This window comes from Asparagus officinalis, chromosome 1 (genome assembly GCF_001876935.1).
Source record: "Asparagus officinalis chromosome 1, Aspof.V1, whole genome shotgun sequence".
NCBI lineage: Eukaryota > Viridiplantae > Streptophyta > Magnoliopsida > Asparagales > Asparagaceae > Asparagus > Asparagus officinalis.
The window spans coordinates 64,322,286-64,341,613 of NC_033794.1; the positions used below are offsets into that span (position 1 = coordinate 64,322,286).

At 41.8% G+C, this 19,328-nt stretch overlaps 1 protein-coding gene across 1 annotated transcript; it reads left to right on the forward strand.

Moving 5' to 3' along the window:
- On the forward strand, positions 275-683 carry LOC109835220. The gene is made up of 2 exons (XM_020403207.1): positions 275-389; positions 496-683. Exons 1-2 carry the CDS (start codon positions 275-277, stop codon positions 681-683), a joined length of 303 nt encoding a protein of 100 aa, XP_020258796.1.

Here is a 19,328-nt window from a genome sequence, read left to right on the forward strand (position 1 = left end):
CGTTGAAACGTGTAACAAGCCTGTGCATGACCGACCGTTGGTCCTAGGAGTGTTGGTGCCCCGAAGAGGAAGAAGACCGCACATAAACCCCACGACGGTCAGCGTCCTTATGGAGTGGGCTTAGGAAGCACCGCCGATGGAGGGGAATGTAACATTTTATTTTTATTGCTTTAAGGTGATTTTCCTTTTGGGATTCGTAACCATGTTTTATGCTCCAGGGTTCTTCGAAGAGGGCGAACTCCCACCGGGTCCGGTATCTCCTGGATCTGATAACATGGATTGCTTTATGCAGCAGATGTGCGACGCCCTTCATGACGGGTCTCTGGGCATCGATCTAAACATTGATCTTGGGCAAGTGAATAGTGTTGAGTCCACCGTCCCGTATTCAGGTATATCTACATCCAATGATGCCCTCCTCAATCATGGGGAAGGAAGATCTTCTGTTTTTGCTGCAAGTATATTTTTTTTAAGCTTTCCTCATCTTCCAACATTCAGGTTACCCTGCAGATGTCGCGATGGAAAGGCCAGCTGAGGATGGAGCCTATCATGATGCAGGTTTCGAGGAGAGGGGGTGTGCTCCTGTACCAAGCTTCTCGAAACCCGATGCTGGCTTATTAGCTGACATGCTGGCTGAGCAGACTACCAGAGGAACCGAGAGATCTGATCCCCTTCATCTTGCCTGATCTTTTGTCTGACTAACGAAGGATTAATATTACAGCACCAACCATTGGGATTAGCCCAATATCGATTCCTGGTATATCTAGCTTACCTCGGAGTGACGGACTCGCCGGTACGCATACGATTTAGGGATATCGTACTTCTCTAAGTTTATCTGACTTTTGACTAATATATGAGTGCAATCATAGGACCTGCCACCGGGACTGATTCTCTTATGATTCCTGGCATTCCCCAGATGCCTACGGATGATGGACCTACAGGTATGCAGATGACCTTATCATCCCAATCCTCCTTATTTGTCTAAATTTTCATTTTGACTAATAAAGAAGTACAATTATAGGACCAGCCGCTTGGGCCGATACTCTTATGACTCTTGGCATTCCCGCTGCATCTGAGGACGGTGGGATTGCAGGTATGCATACGATCTTTTTGTCCCGATTCTCCTTATTTGTCCAAATTTCCATTTGACTAATACAGGAGTGTAACTATAGGACCGGCCGTTGTGCCTGATACTACTACAATTCCCGGGACTGAAAGTCTGCATAGAAGTGGCGTCTCCCCGCCCTTGCCAAGTGGTATGAGCAATCTGCCTGCAGGGGTTGATATACCCTCCATGACCACTTCTGCCGCTGTCTCAGAGCCTGTCGGACCTCAGCCTGAGGGGACCTCCGTTGGCGTTGGTATGCTCAGAGTTTGCCTTTGAATTTCCTTATCGTATTCGATAATCTACTAAACTTCTATGTTGCATATGATCACATCCTTGCCATCTTGTTTGATTCCGATCCTCGTAGAGACGTATTCCGGATGGATCTCAACTCCTTCGTTGTCTTTTTTAACAGCATGATCGAGAAGGTTCTTCACCAAGGACATGGTTTTGATCAGTACAGACGTTCCCTTTCTCGCTACATGATGATGATCCGAGACGACGGATACTCGGAGTTAGCTGACTCCCTCGCCGCTGATTTTGTTGTCCTGGAGTCTGAACTCCGGGAGTTGGAGGAGCTACAGGCTAGCAGAGCTTCTTCTTTCGTGTCTTCTCAGCTGGAGAATAGGTTGTCGCAGTGGCATGATTTGAGATCTTCCATCGGTCATGAACTTCAGTCATACGAGCATTCCGTCGCACAGCTGATGGCTGGTATTGCCAGGAAGGATACTGACAGAGCCGAGTTACTCAATTCTTTGGGCTCTCAGCGTGAGGAGGTAGATAAATTGAGGAAGGCCTTGAAGCTTGCCGAGGAATCTGTTGGTATTATGGCGGAAGAGTTGGCTGGACTAGAGAGGTCTCGCGAGCAGATGCTTGAGAGATTAGGACCTACGCAGGCGAGATTGATGGAGCTGAAGAATGAAGCTGCGAGGATCTTGAGCAATTCTGAAGAATCCATCCGAGCTGACCTGCAAGTAGAACTAGAACAGAGTTATATAGACAAGCTTTCTAAGTTAAAATCTCATGTTCTTAGCCGCCGACTGTCTTCAGGATGATGAGCTTTTTATTGTATGCTTTAGCTTGATCTATTAATAGAAACTCCGCATTTGCTTCTTTTGTGATCTTTCTGTATTTATTCTGAATGACAAGGTTTATAGGATTTTTGGCAAACCCCCAGCCATCAACGAGTTTGAAATGTCTTTACCGATTACCGTTTGAAATCGGACTAGCATGTGAATTATTAAACCCGTCTCACATGTAACGTTGTGCTAAGAAAATCGCTTTTCTTAGACTTGATGCTATGATTTTGAATACATAGACTTAACCATTTCTTATAGGGAAAAGGCACCCTGCACCGCGTATTAGGCGATGACAGTTTAGACCTTGGTGTCTTTTTCAATCGGCGAAAGACTAAACCGGCCATGTGTGTTAGACATGGACTTTGGAATTTTTGGCAAACCCCCAGCCATCAACGGGTTTGGTGTACCTTTACCGATTACCGTTTGAATCGGGCTAGCATGCGGATTGTCTAGATCCGTTCCACATGTAACGTTGTGTTGAGAGAGTAAATTCTCTGAGGCTTTGTGCTATGATTTCGAATACATAGGCTTTGCCCTTGTTACAGGAATAGGCTACCTGGCAACACGTGTTAGGTGTTGACTCGTCTCTACTTAGGCTTCAGGATAAAATTCCCCAAGTTTAGACCTTGGTGTCTTTTTCAATCGGTGAAAGACTAAACCGGCAACGCGTGTTAGGCGCTGGCTTATCCCTACTTAGGCTTCAGGATAAAATTCCCCAGACTGGAATTCTGGTGTCTTCTTCAATCGGTGAAAGACTAAACTGGCAACGCGTGTTAGGCGTTGACTTATCTCTACTTAGGCTTCGGGATGAAATTCCCCAGACTGGAATTCTGGTGTCTTCTTCAATCGGTGAAAGACTAAACCGGCAACGCGTGTTAGGCGCTGGCTTATCCCTTCTTAGGCTTCGGGATGAAATTCCCCGTGCACCAAGTGCCCGGATTGGAAGTTGAGAATTGTGTCTTTTTTAAGAGCAAAGACAGACTAGGAAATGGGAGAGGAAGAATTTTATATTCTATCTCCCGGTGCTGAAGAGGAAGAATTTTATATTCTATCTACAGCTAGAAAGGAAACTCGAGGTGGGATCTCCACCCCTAGAATCCGAAAGGATGAAACTAAGAGTGGGATCTCCACTCTGAGAATCGGAGAGGTTCGAATGACCCTAACTTTTATAGGATTAGTCATTTGAACCCAAAGAATCCCTCATTCATTGAGGAGAAAGCCCAATTTCAACCCTAACTTTTATAGGTTTGGTGGAAAAGGGGACAAAGGTGGATTTTCGTTTATCGAAAAGGAATGACTCGGCCTTAGTCTTGACTATTTGTAGGCTTGACTAAGCGAGATCGGGAACAATCCTAACTTTTATAGGTTTGACTGTTCAAATTGAAAGTGGACCTCTCGTTCATGGAAGGAATCGAGGGAGGAATTTGGCTTTGGCCCTAACTTTGGCCCTAACTTTTATAGGTTTGACCAGAAAGCAAAGAAGGTGGAATACGGGTAGCAAAGAAAATGCCAACTCGTATTAACACTCAAAGGGAGACTTTAATGCTAGGTGATTAGGACCTAGCACGTTAAGTCTGAGAAATGCCAACGACGGGCAGATGGAAATGTTGGTGGATCCATTGTCGTTTAATTTGATCAGCGGATGGTTTGGTGAGGAAAGATTAACCTATCAGAGGATTAAGTCTCATCTCACAAAAATAACTCTTAAGAGTTAGAGAATTTTGATAAGAATAAGAAGAAACATTCTGACATTCAAAGTTCGAATGTAGATTTCTTATTCATCAATTCTACAATGACTGGGTTATCCCTAAGAATACCCATGTGGTATTCTTCTGGGAACTTCCCAATACATTGGTTATCCTGAAGATACTAAGGATAGTATTTTTTCAGGAACTTGCCGTTTATCGGCATCATAAGCCGGCCACCGTCCTTGGTGACAAGGCGATATGTGCCACTCGAGTAGACTGTCTCTACTACGAATGGCCCCTCCCATTTGGGTTCAAATTTGCCCTTCTTCTTGGAATTAAGGATCATAGGCCGCCTCTCAGCTAGAACCAAATCCCCTTCTTTGAAGCTTCGTTGTCGAACCTTTTTGTCGAAGGCTCGAGAAATTCTAGCTTGGTAAAACTCAATATGCTGTTGAGCTTCCAGGCGCTTTTCATCGAGTCTCTCGAGTTCTTTGAGGCGTCTCTGATGTTGTTCTTCGGTCGTCATCTGGGTTGCAAGAGCGATCCGAAGAGACGGGATTTGAATCTCCAATGGAAGAACAGCTTCACATCCGTATACCAGTGAATACGGGGTTGCTCCCGTCGGTGTGCGCACCGTGGTCCGATAGGCCCATAGAGCCGCGCCAAGCTTGTCATCCCAGTCTCGTTTATTAGTTTTCACGATTTTTGACAAGAGTTTTATGATAGTCTTGTTGAAGGCTTCAGCTAATCCATTTGCTGTGGGATTATAAGCCGTTGACGAGATATCCTGAATTTTAAACTTTTCGCAGAACCTTATGAAGGCGTTGCTGACAAATTGAGGACCGTTGTCATGTATGATTCGTCTTGGAACACCATACCTGTAAATGATATGGTGCTTGATGAATGCAATGACGTTACTCGTTTTAACTTCTCTAAGTGGAACTGCTTCATCCCATTTGGAGAAGTAATCGGTAATTGCCAGGATGAACCGGTCACCTTTGACTGATGGGGGATTTATAGGGCCAACAATGTCCATTCCCCAAGTCTCGAACGGCCATGACGTAATCGAAGGATGCAGATGCTCCGGAGGGTGGTGCATATAATTCGCATGTACTTGACATGCGTGACACTTTCGGGCATATGCGATTGCATCACTCATCATGAAAGGCCAAAAATATCCCATTCTTCTGATGCGGTCATAAAGCTTGGGACCAGGCTGGTGTGCGCCACACTCTCCTTCATGCGCCTCCCTAAGGACCTCTTCAGCTTCTTTGGTTGATAAGCAACGTGCTAGCAACCCATCGTACCCCCTGCGGTATAGCGTTCGATTCTCCGTATTATAGTAGAATCTTGGTGCTCTTCGTCTGATTGACTCTCTTTCCTTCACATCTTCTGGCAAGATCCCATGCAAGACGTAGTTGATGATGGGGAAACGCCAATCTCGTGGTTCGAACTCGACTTGAGTAGCGTGCACTTCTTGAACCTCTTCTTCCTTGGCATCTTCACCGTAAAGCGGCACTAAGAGTTGGTGAGTTCTTACCGTAACAAACTGTTCCGTTTCAGGAGGTTGAGCCAGAGATACTGCCAATGCCGCTAACGCATCTGCGTAAGTGTTCTATAGCCGTGGAATATGTTTGATAAAGAATCCTTCGAATGATTCTGCCATCTCCACCGTCATCTTATGGTATGGTATTAAATCTTGGCTTCAGACCTCTTACTCTCCCTGAACTTGTTTAACTATCAGTTGAGAATCGCCAAAGGCTTCGAGGTACTCAACCCCCAGTTCTTTAGCAAAACCGAGTCCTATGAGTAATGCATTATATTCGGCTACGTTATTTGAGCACGGTTCCGTCAACGAGTAAGCTCGAGGCATCACGTGTTTTCCCGGGGAAACTAAGACAACTCCAACTCCGGAAGAAATCTTAGAACTTCCAGGAGCACTCGCAACATTAGTTGCTCGTGAAGCGCCGTCGAAGTACAAACGCCATACTTGCTGGTGCGAAGTTGCGTTTACTTCGTGGGTTTCATCGGGTAGATCGTCATATATCTCAGCGGTATCCATAGCTGGATTAGCTGCCAGGAGATCACAGATGGCCTGCCCTTTTACTGACTTCTGCTGTTTAAAGTGTAAGTCGTATTGGGACAAGAGTAAGGCCCATTTTGCTAATCGCCAGCTCATGGAAGCTGATTGAGTCATGAATACTCGGACCGGATTAACTTTAGAGATGACATAAATGGTCTGCCCGACCAGATAATGCCGCATCTTCTGAATAGCGAACACCAAGGCGAGGCACTCTCTCTCGATCATGGAATATCGAGATTCGGCACCTACCATGGTTCGACTCAAATAATATACCGCCTGCTCATGACCGTTATCGTCATCTTGTGCAAGTAATGCACTTAATGAGTGGCTCGTCGCCTTGACATAAATCAAGAACGGTTTGCCCGATTTCGGTACAACGAGTACAGGAGGTTTTGAGAGATATTCTTTAATACTCTCGAATGCCTTTTGACAAGCGTCATCCCATACAAAAGACACGCCCTTCTTTGCGAGCTTGGAGAATGGTTGGCATTTTCCTGAGAGGTTCGAGATGAACCGACGAATATAAGCTAATCGCCCTTGCAATCCTCTGAGCTCCTTGAGGTTTCTCGGAGGCTGCAATTCATTAATCGCCTTTACCTTATCAGGATCGATGTGAATACCTTTGGTGGTGACGACGAATCCTAGGAATTTACCACTAGACATTCCGAGGAAAGACTTGGTAGGATTCATCTTCAATTGATGGGCTCGCATCAAGTCGAACATGGTCTTCAAGTCCTTAATGTGATCTTTTTTATCGCGACTTTTCACGACCAAATCATCTACGTAGCATTCAACAGTCTTTCGGAGATGCTCATGAAAGATCTTTGACATGGCTCTTTGATACGTAGCTCCTGCGTTCTTTAAACCGAAGGGCATGACCGTGTAGCAGAAAATGCCAAGGGGTGTTCTAAACACGGTATGCTTTTCGTCATCTGGATGCATCTTTATCTGATTATAACCAGAGAAACCATCCATAAAAGACATCCTTTCGAACCTGCACGTATTGTCGATGATGACATCCGTGATAGGAAGGGGAAAATCGTCTTTTGGGCATGCAGCGTTGAGGTCTCGAAAGTCGATGCAAATCCTGACCTTCCCGTTCTTCTTAAGAACTGGGACAATATTGGCGAGCCACTCTGGATGTTGCTCTTCCCTAACGAAGCCCGAGTCAATAAGCTTTTTAACTTCGGTCTCGATTGCTTCCATCATTTGCGGACGAAACCGTCTTTGTTGTTGTTTGACAGGTTTGACATCCGTCTTGATATTGAGACGATGCACTGCTACATTTGGATCGAGCCCTGGCATGTCTTCATAATTCCAAGCAAACACATCGATGTATTCCCTTCTTTTCCACCCCCTATTCCCGCGGGGATGACAAGTGTTGCTCCGCATGGATCTTGTACCTGCTTTTTCGTCATGCAAAATGATTGAAGAGGCATGTACAAATCAGGGTTATCATAAAGCTTTTTAGTGACATTATCAAGACACATCGAGTACTCTAAATCATCGTTTATTGATAGTTCTTCGGCAAGTTGCCAATTACAACTACTTTCCGATGATTCATCATCGTCAAGATTGATTACAATGGGTACAATGTCATTAAGTACAAAACCACCATCATAATCAAACCCAGTTTCGGTGTCAGCTTCATCTCCGCTGTCCGTTCCTTGGGCCGATGGTTCAGTATCGGATTCGGCGCCGTATAGAAGGGAATCAGTGAAATAGTTCTCTAATCCCTTAAACGGTTGCTTATCCGCGACCACCGTCTTGACTTCATTATTTGAGTCCACGTACTTGAGGCATTGATGCAGAGTTGACGGGACTATAAGGTTACCGTGGATCCAAGGTCGACCCAATAGTAAGTTATAGGACGTTTCTGCGTCAATCACATAGCAGGTAACTTCTGATTTTAAATCCCCGATCTGGCATTTGATTCGAATCTTCCCCAAGGGTCTAGACCCACTGGTGTCGAATCCGTAAATCGTAGTGCCGGTGGAGGCTAGTTTGCTAGTCGGGATTCCGAGATGATGCATCAGTCGGAATGGCATGATGCTAACAGCAGAACCCGGATCAACTTGGATCCGGTTGACCATGCTGGAGCCAATGTGCCCTGTGAAATACAAAGGCCGATCATGCTTTGAGTTCTTCGTCTGCATGTCTTCTTTGGTAAAAGAGATGCATGGAAAATGATGCGCCGCGAGATTGCAGTGTTGAGCTGACGGCTCTGGTCCTTCAGGAGATGGCTTGATTCGAGTTAAGAAAGCTTCAGAGTCGCTCAAGGCCTCTTGTAATGCTTTCCTTGTATCCTTGGAAAGACGCAACAGCTCGTATAGGGTTATCCTAGCCGGGATATTGGCTAACTGCGCCATGATGTCAAAATGGGGTGGAGAGCTTGTATTTCCCGGTCTGTCTCTCCCAATCGGGTGATTGAATCGAGACTGCTTCGGGTTTTGAGCTTCTTGACGTAAAGGCTCTTTCCCCTTCTCCTTCTGCCCGACTTTCTCCGTAGCTATGGGCGTTGGGGGAATTGCTGCAATTCCCAGTTCTGCCAATGTCTTGGAAGGAGCAGTTTTGGTACCTAATTGCTCGGAAGCATCCGGGTACTTGTAGTGATACTCATTCCCGCTCCGGGTGGTGAAGGCTTCCTGCTCATCTTCAGAAAGTGGGAAGGCTGGAATTTTGTCGTCATCTTCTCCTGGAATAGCAGAAGCTCCGTAACAAGATTTACCTTTTCCTTTTGACCTCCTCTTGGAGGAGGCTCCAGTCCATTGTTCGTCTCCGATCAAGTCTGGATGAACCCAAAGAATCTCACCATTAGCCGGTGCTGTTTGTGTGGATCATCATTCACCGTCTTTACTGCTGCATTTATCACTGGTTCATGTTGGAACCAGTTCAAGGGAACAGAGCCGAAGCTAATCGACACTGCATTCGCACCCACTTTCTTCTCCTTCGGCTGCTTCATGGTGATGACCCCGACATCGATTAGAGCTTGGATCTTGTCCTTAAGGGCATAACACGTCTTGGTAGGATGGTGCACCGCTCTATGAAATGCGCAGTATCTTGGATCATTGATACTCTTGGCATCTTCCTGATCCTGGACTGGAGGCAATTTGATCTTGTTATTCTCAATGAGGTACTTGAAGATACCGGGAACTTCATCCTCTTTGAACAAACAGACTTTCGGGAACTTCGGTTCCGAGGCTTTTGGCTTCTGGGGCTGCTGTTGCCACCTTGATTGTTGAGGCGTCTTTTGCTGCTGCTGTTGCGGTTGCGCTTGTACCTCAAACGTTTGATTCGCGTCCACGGCATTTGCATGTGCTTTTCCTTTACCCTTAGGGACAAAATTTGGTTGCGGAGCATTGTTCGCTATTTGACCCCTTTCCGCCTTCTTCCTTTTAAGGAATCGTTCGGCTCGTTCTCCTCGCACCTTTAGATCCTTCCAGGTCTTTGGCGATGCCATTCCCATGGCTTCCAGGATGTCCAATGAAAGATTGTTATGACAGGTCTTGAGGATGAAATCTTCGCTGACCGGATCCCTACAATTCATTGCTTTATTTCGAAACCTCTTCACAAAGTTTTCGACTGTCTCACCATTCTTCCGCTTCTCATCAAACAGAGTGCCGATTGAGACCTCAGTGTCGTCGTCGAAGAAGTTCGTCAGAAACATATCCTCCATGTCATCCCAACTGCTGATGCTCCCCGGCTTGAGGCGACGATACCAATCGAAGGCCGCTCCGCGAAGAGTGCCAACGAATGACCGTACCATCAAGGGTTCATTGCCGGAGATTATTCCTAAGTGAGACTTAAAATATATTAAGTGTTGGGTAGGGGAACCCTTTCCATCAAACGGCGTAAAGTTGATTAAATTGAACTTTGCCGGATATGGAATTGATTCCCACTCCCTTGGGTATGGACATGGTATGCCGGACCTTTTCACTTCTTGAGCATTCATCAACGCGTTGATTTTGCTCTCCAAGTCCTTCATCTTCTTGTCTTCACTCGTACCTGTCTTCGAGTGGCTTTGGGGAGAGGTAATAGCCGCGATTTGCTGGTCATGCATCTCCCTCATTTGCTGCATGGCCATCTCCATCTCGAACTTGAAACTTTCTTTCTGCCTAGCCAGGACATCTTCAAGCATCTTGGTTACTTGTTCGGCGCTTATCATGAGTACCTCGTAGGGTTGTCCCTCGCTGGATACTGTGTTGTCCGATGCAATCGCGGAGCAGGCATCTGATCCTTCGTCTTCTGACGGTAATCTCGTCCGAACCCTACTATAAGTTCCTCGTGTAATGGTTCCAGACTGCAGATGAGTTAAATACCAGGGTACTAGCGGAATTGAATCGGGATTATCCCCCGTCGATGCCCTTTTGCTGGCCATATTAGTGGTGACCTTCGGAAATTCTCCGTCTTCGACTATCCTTCTTCTCCTACGGAAACGCCTTGGCTTGGTCTCGGACGTTCTGGTGGAAATTCTCTCGAACACCGAAACTCTCCTTGGGGCTTTAGAACAACAGCATTCCGACAATACCGCCTTGATTATGGTGGCACACGGACAGTGAGACTCCGTGTCTCGAGCATCTCGCTTCCAAGACTTATTCGCACCCCCAGCTCTATAGTACAACTCATCAGTTTGATAACTGGAGCAACCCATAGAGTGTTGGCACGACTTCCCAGGTATAACACAATCATCATCAGACGAATGTGTTTCCCTATGGGGATATGACACTTTATTAGCGTTTTCAGAAGTCACTCGTTCAAGTCTACGCTTTTGCGAGCGTAAAATCTTAACGGGCTCTTGAACTTCGACACGCAAACCAATGCGGTCGACAATAGGGGTTTTCCCTTTGTTATCTATCTTGGGGGAATTAGCACGACCCCCAGTCGGGTTTATCAATTGGGGACCTTTCAACGGACCCAATCGCTCCTTGATAGGTGCTTTACCTCGATTCCCTGGTAAGGGACCGAGGCGACCTTTCAAAGGAACTCTGGATGTTGAAGGATCCGTGTTCTTACCTGACTCCGCCGGAGGATCGTCCGCTCTTGTCTTAGGCACCGGCTTTGCCTTTAGCATCCACACCTGCTTGTGTTTTGACGGATTCTTGACCGCCTCTTCTTTCTGCATCTCCTCCGCTTTCTGCAGGAGAGCTCGGGCATGCGCAAGCAACGCGAAGCGTTTCTTGATTCGCTCTTCGAGGGTTGAGCGAGTCCTCGTGACACGAACCCATTCGTTCGTTTCTGCCTTGAAGGAGGAGTTGGTTATGTGCCGTTGTTGCTCTTGGCGCTGTCTGGACTTGAGATCTTCATTGTAGCGGATCCCGTCCATCGATTCTGCGGCCTTGGCCAATTGTCGTGCAAGGCGTTGGCGCCGTCTTTGGCGCGTCCTCTTTGACACAGCTAAAGCACCTTCAGCACTCGTCCTTACAGCGAAGGGCAGATCTGGATCTACAGTTTTAACCTGCTTGGATGCCGCTGGGATGTCACGGGGCACGGGTGCAGCAACGGCGACGGGATCTTGGATCTTGGAGCCGGAGGTCCCGTGAGCATTTCTGGAAGATAAAGTCTTCCTACGCCTGTTTGGAGAGGCGGATCTGGAGGAGGAGGAAGAGAGGTACTCTTCAAACTTCTGTTGATCGAACTCGTATTCGATCTCTTCGTTCACCCGGATCTTGAATGTCGGTTGCGTCACGACGGCCTCGGCAGCGAGGCCGTTGGCTCCCACTATGGTCGCCAGTTTGTTTTCGTCGGTCTTCTGCTTGCGTGGGTCTTTTGCCTGTGACGGGGACGTCAATATCCGTGGACTACCTGGCACTCATATCTGTTCCTGAAAAATCGGACATAGCTTCGTCGATCCGCGTGAGATCTAGAAGCCTGAAGCGTCTATCTCAGCTAAAACGAGATATCTGCTCTTCTTAGTGATTATCGGCGAAGGGTAATACTAAGGAAAGGGGCAAGGGTGATGAAGAATCTGATGAAGACCTCTCTCCTCCTCGGTTGAAGCGCTCGACCACTCTTTACTGCAGCAGGGCTTCGCCAACTTCTCCAAAAATCCAGATCTTCCAAAATGAGGCCTTGGGTTGCTATTTATAGGCAATGGGGGCACCTAGGATGCCTAGACACCCCTGGGGTGTCTAGGAAAAGCCTAGACACCCCTGGGGTGTCTCAAAACATCCGAGACACCCCTGGGGTGTCTCGGAATTTCCGAGATTTCTGAGACACCCCTGGGGTGTCTCGGAATTTCTGAGACACCCCTGGGGGTGTTTTGGAATTCCTGAGACGTCCGTAGGTGCATTCGATTGTTTTCGCCGTAAATTCTTCGTCCGAACTCGGATTTGAGTGATTCCAAGTGCGTTGGAAGCTTGACGAAGAGTTCTATCTGCTCCAATGGTTGGATTATCTGTAGAATGAACGAGACTCGAAGGGCGTTGTCCTTTTTGTGAACATCGTCGGGTTCCTGGTTGGCCCGGGTCTTCGTTGTTCCGAAATCCTATCAGCTCACGTAGTTCGTTGATTCATTTCAATTGTTCATCGACGTCAATTGAACTCCTGTGGATCGGATAGTGACGTTCATCGTCGCTCTTTAACACTGAACCGTTCGCGGAGACCTATAGGCAATTTTCGATGCCTACAATGTCTCAGTCTCCTGTGCTATAAGGTAGAAGAGTTTTTGTTAATAAAGTTTCGCTTTATGCCAACATCAACATGCATATTTAAATAAGTCGATTCAAACGTGGGATCCATATCAAATTTATATAAATTATCGATTAAGGTTCCACCATCAATATGGACTTTATTCAATAAAATATCAAAATATGTTCCTTCAAAATGAAAACCATAACCAACAGAAACTAATTTCCAAATTAAAATTAAATTTCTAGAGAATTCTAGAACATAAAAGACATTTTCTAAATCCAATGTGAAACCGGTCTTCAAAATCAATCTGAAGGTTCCCATAGCCTCGATTTGTGAACGCATCTGGTTTCCTGAAGAGATGCATTGTTCATTTCCCTTCGGCTTCCCTAGGTTGAGAAAGTCCTACATGGTATTGATAATATGGATTATAGAACCAGTACCAATCCATCATGAATTATTTAGAACTTCAACAAAAAGGATTCATGACACACAAAGAGATGAAATTACCTTTCTTTACGAGCCATTTTTGTACTTAATACAATCTTTCTTCATATGCCTAGCCTTTTTCCTGAAGAAACATTTATCCTTATTGCCATATTTCTTCATTGGCACATTTTACTTGCTCTTTCTTTGTTGAGTATGATTGTTTTTCCCACTGTTTCCTTTATTATGAGTAGCCAAATGAGCACTTTCAGACTTCTATGCTTTAGTCTCTCTTCTTCCTGAACACACATGGTCAATAATTCATTCACAGACCATTTTTTCTAATGTGTGTTGTAAGAAATTTTAAATAGCCCATATTCAGAAGGGAGAGAGTTTAAAATAAAATGCACTAGGAATGACACAGAAATTTCTATCTCAAGGAACTTGAGTTGAGCAGCGGTGTCCTTCATTTCCATAATGTGCTCATGCACACTCTTAGAGTGGTTGAATGTTTTACTTGAAAGCCTTTTCATCAAGGTACTGGCCAAAGCTTTATTTGAGCTAACAAATTGTTCCTCAATGGCTTTCAAGTAGTCTTTGGCCTTAAGGCAAACTGGAATAGAGTCTCGGATGACTGACATGAGACTTAATATGCATCAAACTCAGTCGGTTTGATCTTTCCCACCGTTCAAATATTTGTTTCTCATGTGGCGTACTTTCCTCCGTAGGATCAGGTGGTTGATCCACACGAAATGCCAAGTTCAGATCCATGCGCCCTAACGAGAAAAGGATTTTGTCTTTCCAATCATCAAAGTTATCACCACAAAGTATTGGAACAACATAAGCAGTAGGAATAGCCGCAATAATCAAGGAATTTAAACTTTAGTGCTATGAAATAAAAATTAATTTCTAAACAACCAATGTCTGTTTAGAATAGATCTAAAAATAAATTCAAACCTTCATATGGGCATAGGTAGCATCACACATGAAATATATTTATTCTTGCTTTATTAATAAGACTAATACAAATTAATATCAATAAATAAATTATTCCACACCTATGGGCCCCTATGGGCCTAGGAAAAATTTGTTCTTAATATTTTACTTTTTAATATCTTATTCCGATTAATCCAAAATAATAATAACTTCCCTACTAGGCTTAGGCATGTCCATCCGGGTCGGCCCAGGCCGGGAAAAACCGGGACCCGGACCCGGACCAGGGTACCCCGAGCCGGGTCCGGGCCCGGGCCCGGGCCCGACCGGGTTGGGTTCCGGATTGGCCCGGCTGATTTTCTTTTTTTTATTTTTTTTATTCTTTTTAATTTTTTTCCAAAATTTTTTAATTTTATTTAAATTTTAAATTATAAAAAAAAAGATAAGAAAAATATTCATCAACAATAATTTTATTAATTACTTAAAATGACATAAATTACAAATAAAAAATGATAAAAACAAATTCTTTATTAATAACTAATAAATCATTTACAAATTACAAGTACAAATTTATTTTGGAATTAATCGCATCACAATAGATAAGTAAATCCCAACTAGGTTGGCACCTACTCACCTATATCACTATCATTTGCAATTATTTCCAAAATAATTCTTTACAAATTTTAAGCTAAGATATAAAAACTACAATCTATTCTTTATATCTATCTGCTAGTCTCAATTCTTCAAATTTATCTTCAATTCCAGCCATCCGATCGATGCCTTGCGTTCGCTTCTCGTACCTTCACCAATCTTGTAAGCACATCACCGCTTGTACAGTATACGGATCCAAGCATGTCCTGTGATCGTCGATCAAACAACCTGCTGTGCTGAAGGCGGATTCTGAAGCTACCGTCGAAATCTGCACTGTTAGTAAGTCACGAACCATGGTGGAAAGTATAGGATATGAAACTGATCCATATACTTTCCACCATTACAAAATATCTAAAGCATTTCCTTGACATCTAACTAAAGAAGCAGAAAAATATTCATCTATTTCAGAAACCTCCAATGATGACGATCCAAGTCCAGATCCACCAGTTAGCTCAGCTACCATTGCATACCTATAAAAACTTACACTTTTACCTCGGGCTCGGGATGAGCTCGAAGAAACCGAAGCTGCAGACTGTTGTGCAGCTACACCATGTCTAGCTGCATACTCATCATATAAAGTTTGAAAATAATTTCTAATAAGTAAATGATGAGTAGTAGCATTCAGGGTGGTTCCATCATCTAAGTCTATAACCTGTCCACCATACAATGACTGTAACAAACTTCGAAGGCCAATATCCTTCAAGCATGGATCAATAAGAACCCCCAAACCAAAAATATGAGGAATAGGCCTAAAATACTTATTAAATTTGCTCTCCATTTCAAAAACCATAGGTCCAAAAGTAGCATCCAAACGATATTTATCAAAAAAATTTTGAATATTTAAAATTTGTAAAGCAGCTAAAGTAATGGTTGGATAATAACAGCCAGATAATAACATGGTAGCATCATAAAAAACTTGTAACATTTCATTTAAATTACATATAACTGTCCATTCATCTTCAGTTATTCCATAAGTGCTACCAGAACTAGAACTAGAAGCATAATAGTTTATAAAATCAGTTATAATGTCTTTATATTCTATTGCTACACTTAACATTGCATATGTGGAATTCCACCTATGGTCAACATCTTTTGGAATTAGTCTAGGCTTTACATTTTTTCTTTTACAAAATTGTTTCCATCTTTTAAGTCTTTGTTCAGAAGCACTATGCATGTAAGCAACTGTTCTAACCTTTTCTATCATGGGTTTAATTTCAGTAAATGCACTTTGAACAATTAAATTTAAAATATGACAGATGCACCTAATATGAAAAAGATCACCATGACATGGCAATGATAAAGATGATCTGATAAAATCAACAGCTACATTGTTATTACTTGCATTATCTAGTGAAAGAGAAAATATTCTTTGTGAAATTTCTAATTTCATAAGTTCTTCAATTATTAAATTTGCAACATTAGCACCAGTATGTGACTCTTCTATTGCAATAAAAGAAACAACTCTTTTAAACATTTGCCAATTTTCATCAATCCAGTGTGCTGTGATACATAAATATCCAGTTTGTGCTCTAGATGTCCAAATATCAGAAGTTAAAGAAAATTTACAGTTTAAATTTTTAAAATAAGAAATTATTTTTTCTTGTTCTTGCTGATAATATTTTAAAATATCACGTTGACAGGTTTGACGAGAAAATTTTTTAAATGCAGGATACCGTACAATGCACACTTAGCCTTCTGGGTGAGGATCCTACCGTGTTCATCCTTGGTGACGTCGATCTTCTCGTAAAAATTCCACACATCGGATCTTGGCCTTTTAGGAGCTCTTGGTGCAGATTCGTCGCCACCGGATTCGAGATTAACTTCGATAGGAGTAGACCCAGTAGGAGGACTCATAGTAGGAGGACTCATTTCAGGATTGGGAGATAGGTTTTGCTCTTCATAATCAGATCCGGAAGCTATTTGATGAAATGATTAGAAAGTATAAATAAGAGAGTATAAGAGTATAAGAGAGAGTATAAGAGTATAAGAGAGAAGAGATGAGTTTTTGGTGTGAAGAAAACAAATGAAAACCCCCCTCTATTTATAAAACCAGCCCCCTAGGCAAATGACCAAAATAACCTCACAAAATAGCCGTTTTTTGACCGTTTTTGAGGGCAAACCGGCGGGGCCGTGGCCCGGCCGGGCCCGGCCCGGCCGGTATTTTGGACAGCCCTAACTAGGCTGAGTTACTATTTCTTTGAATTACCTGTAACTTAGATGTCATTAAAACTTATAAAGTGTGTTAATCTTTATTCGACTATCATCATGACATAAGATGTTATGGCTACTCTTAAGTTACTCGGCAATCGCTACTTCAAAACATCTTAAAACTAATTAAACTTCAAGCGCATATGTTAATTGGTGAACGAGTGTCTCATGCACAATACTTACTTCATCAGATTAAAAACATGACTCGAAGTTTTATCTTCAGTATTAATTTCAGAATTTTAACAAACTTACAGATACACAAGGCTTCACTAAAAGAAACCTTCATAATAGAACTTTATTATCTTCAATTTAAAAAAAAAAGTTTTAGTGTAGCAGACAAGACTACAATAAAAATACTTCATATTGATAGGTACTCTTAAGATCAAGACTGGACCGATCATTTCTACTACAGATGCATCAAAAACAAGATAATCACAAACTGACGTACGAACAAGTCTAACAATAAGTCTTAGGATTTTGCTATTTGTCACGCGGGATGGATAGCGTGTGACAAATAGCATTTTCGTAAGCTTTAATATGCAAAAATACAAATAATAAAATAATTTCAACTAAAACATGCAACCTTCGCATCACATGGAGGGAATTAAAAAAACATCCATTGCTATACTTTATTAAAATAATCCGCATGGCAGTGTTTGGTACAAAAGAACATATATAACTTTTATAAACTTCATAGGCCTGAATACAAAAAGACAAAACAATAGATTTGAACTTTTAAAGGGCTAAGACCCGAAACAAATCATTGCTTTTATTTTGGTAAAACCCATTACATAGACTAGAGTAGGTAAAATATGCAAAAGTTTAAAATACTAAATAATACAAATGTAGTTGGCTCTGATACCACATGTTAGATATTAAAATCTAAATAAATACGGAGCATGCAATGGAAATAAATTAAACTAAAAGATACATCCGGCCATTGCTGTCTAGATAGACATGTAACTCAGAAAATTAGATCGAAAGTAGAGATAATCTGAGTATATACATAAACAAAGAACAAAAGTTAGATCACCATTAGAATAAATAAAATGGAAAAATACAAAGAGTTTCTAGCCTATGCCTTACCGGAAAGCCTTAAATCTGATGTAGGAACTATGACTGTATTTATAGCCTAGGTTAGGACCCTTCTGTTATAACTAGAATTCTTAAAATATAAGACTTCTTAAAATAGTTTACAACCATCAGGGAAACTACATAATTTACTGTAATTTGATTTTCACAATAGATTATATAGAATTCATGCAAAAAAATTCCATAAAACAAAAACATCAATGTGAATTTAAGCTTATGCCATTTATAACTATTTTACAATTCATTGTAGGAAAACAATATCGTAGCATAGCATTATCTTTTAATTAGATTATGAATAAATGCTATAAATTATGAAAAAAAAAATGCAAATTATCCAAAATTAACATCTATTAAGATGGAGATTAGCTCAAATTTTATTATGATTAATTTTGTTATAAATATATGAGTTGGTGCTTTTTTTTCATATATCTCATAGCATAAGGCAAGTTGTCCGTATGCAATAAATAAAACTCTCTTTATAATTGTTATCCTTCTTTATCCTATCTTACTTCAATACTAATTATTATCCAAGTAGAACTCTATTTACAATTGTTATCTTTTCACATGTAACATCTCATGCTTATATATATAAATCAAGAATTACACAATTTTCATAGCACTTTCATTTTTATCTAGAGGCATGTCTCTTTATTGTCTTACACTAATTTTCGTCATCAATTTTTTGTAATAAACCAAAAAAATAAATAATTTTGATATTTAACCACGTGCATTGCACATCCAATAAAATTAGTGGGTCATAAATGGGTGGGCATTGTTTCTATTCAAAATAAACAAGTCATAAATGGGTGCGCTATTACCCGTCCACTGCCCATTTAGATGTGTATTATTTGGAAAACACCCTTAAAGTTTAAACAATTGTAAAAAAAATTTTAAAATTTTAAAATTATATAAAACACCCTAAAAGTAAACTAACGACCAACACACATAAAATTAGGAAATTACCAGCAACCCCTTAAAATTTTGAGATTTATAAAAAACACCCTTAGAGTTTAAAAATTATAAAAAAATGGCTCCTCAAGAGTTAAAAATTACAAAAAAATCTGTCAAAAATTTCTAACCTAAAAAATGACACATTTAATCATGAAATTTTTCATAGGTCCCTATAAATGTAAAATTTGCAACAAAACACCCTCAATGTTTTAAAATATGAGGAAAAACACTTTTAAGGGTTTAGAATTACAAAAACAACCATGAAATTTTAAAACCTAAATAAGGGACATGATATCCAAAAATTACCAGCAGCCCCCTATAAATTTAAAATTTACAGAAGACAGCTTTATAGTTTAAATTACAAATAACACCGCCAAGAGTTCAAAATTACAAAAAACTCTTGAAATTTTCTAAACATGCAAATGAAACATAAAATCTAAAATATTTTAGCAGTCCCCTATATATTTAAAATTTACAAAAAAATACCC

Coding starts and splice junctions, on each gene's coding strand:
- LOC109835220 (XM_020403207.1), top strand. CDS start 275: ATGGATTGCTTTATGCAGCAGATGTGCGACGCCCTTCATGACGGGTCT. Junction 390..495: donor GTCCACCGTCCCGTATTCAG/GTATATCTACAT, acceptor TCCAACATTCAG/GTTACCCTGCAGATGTCGCG.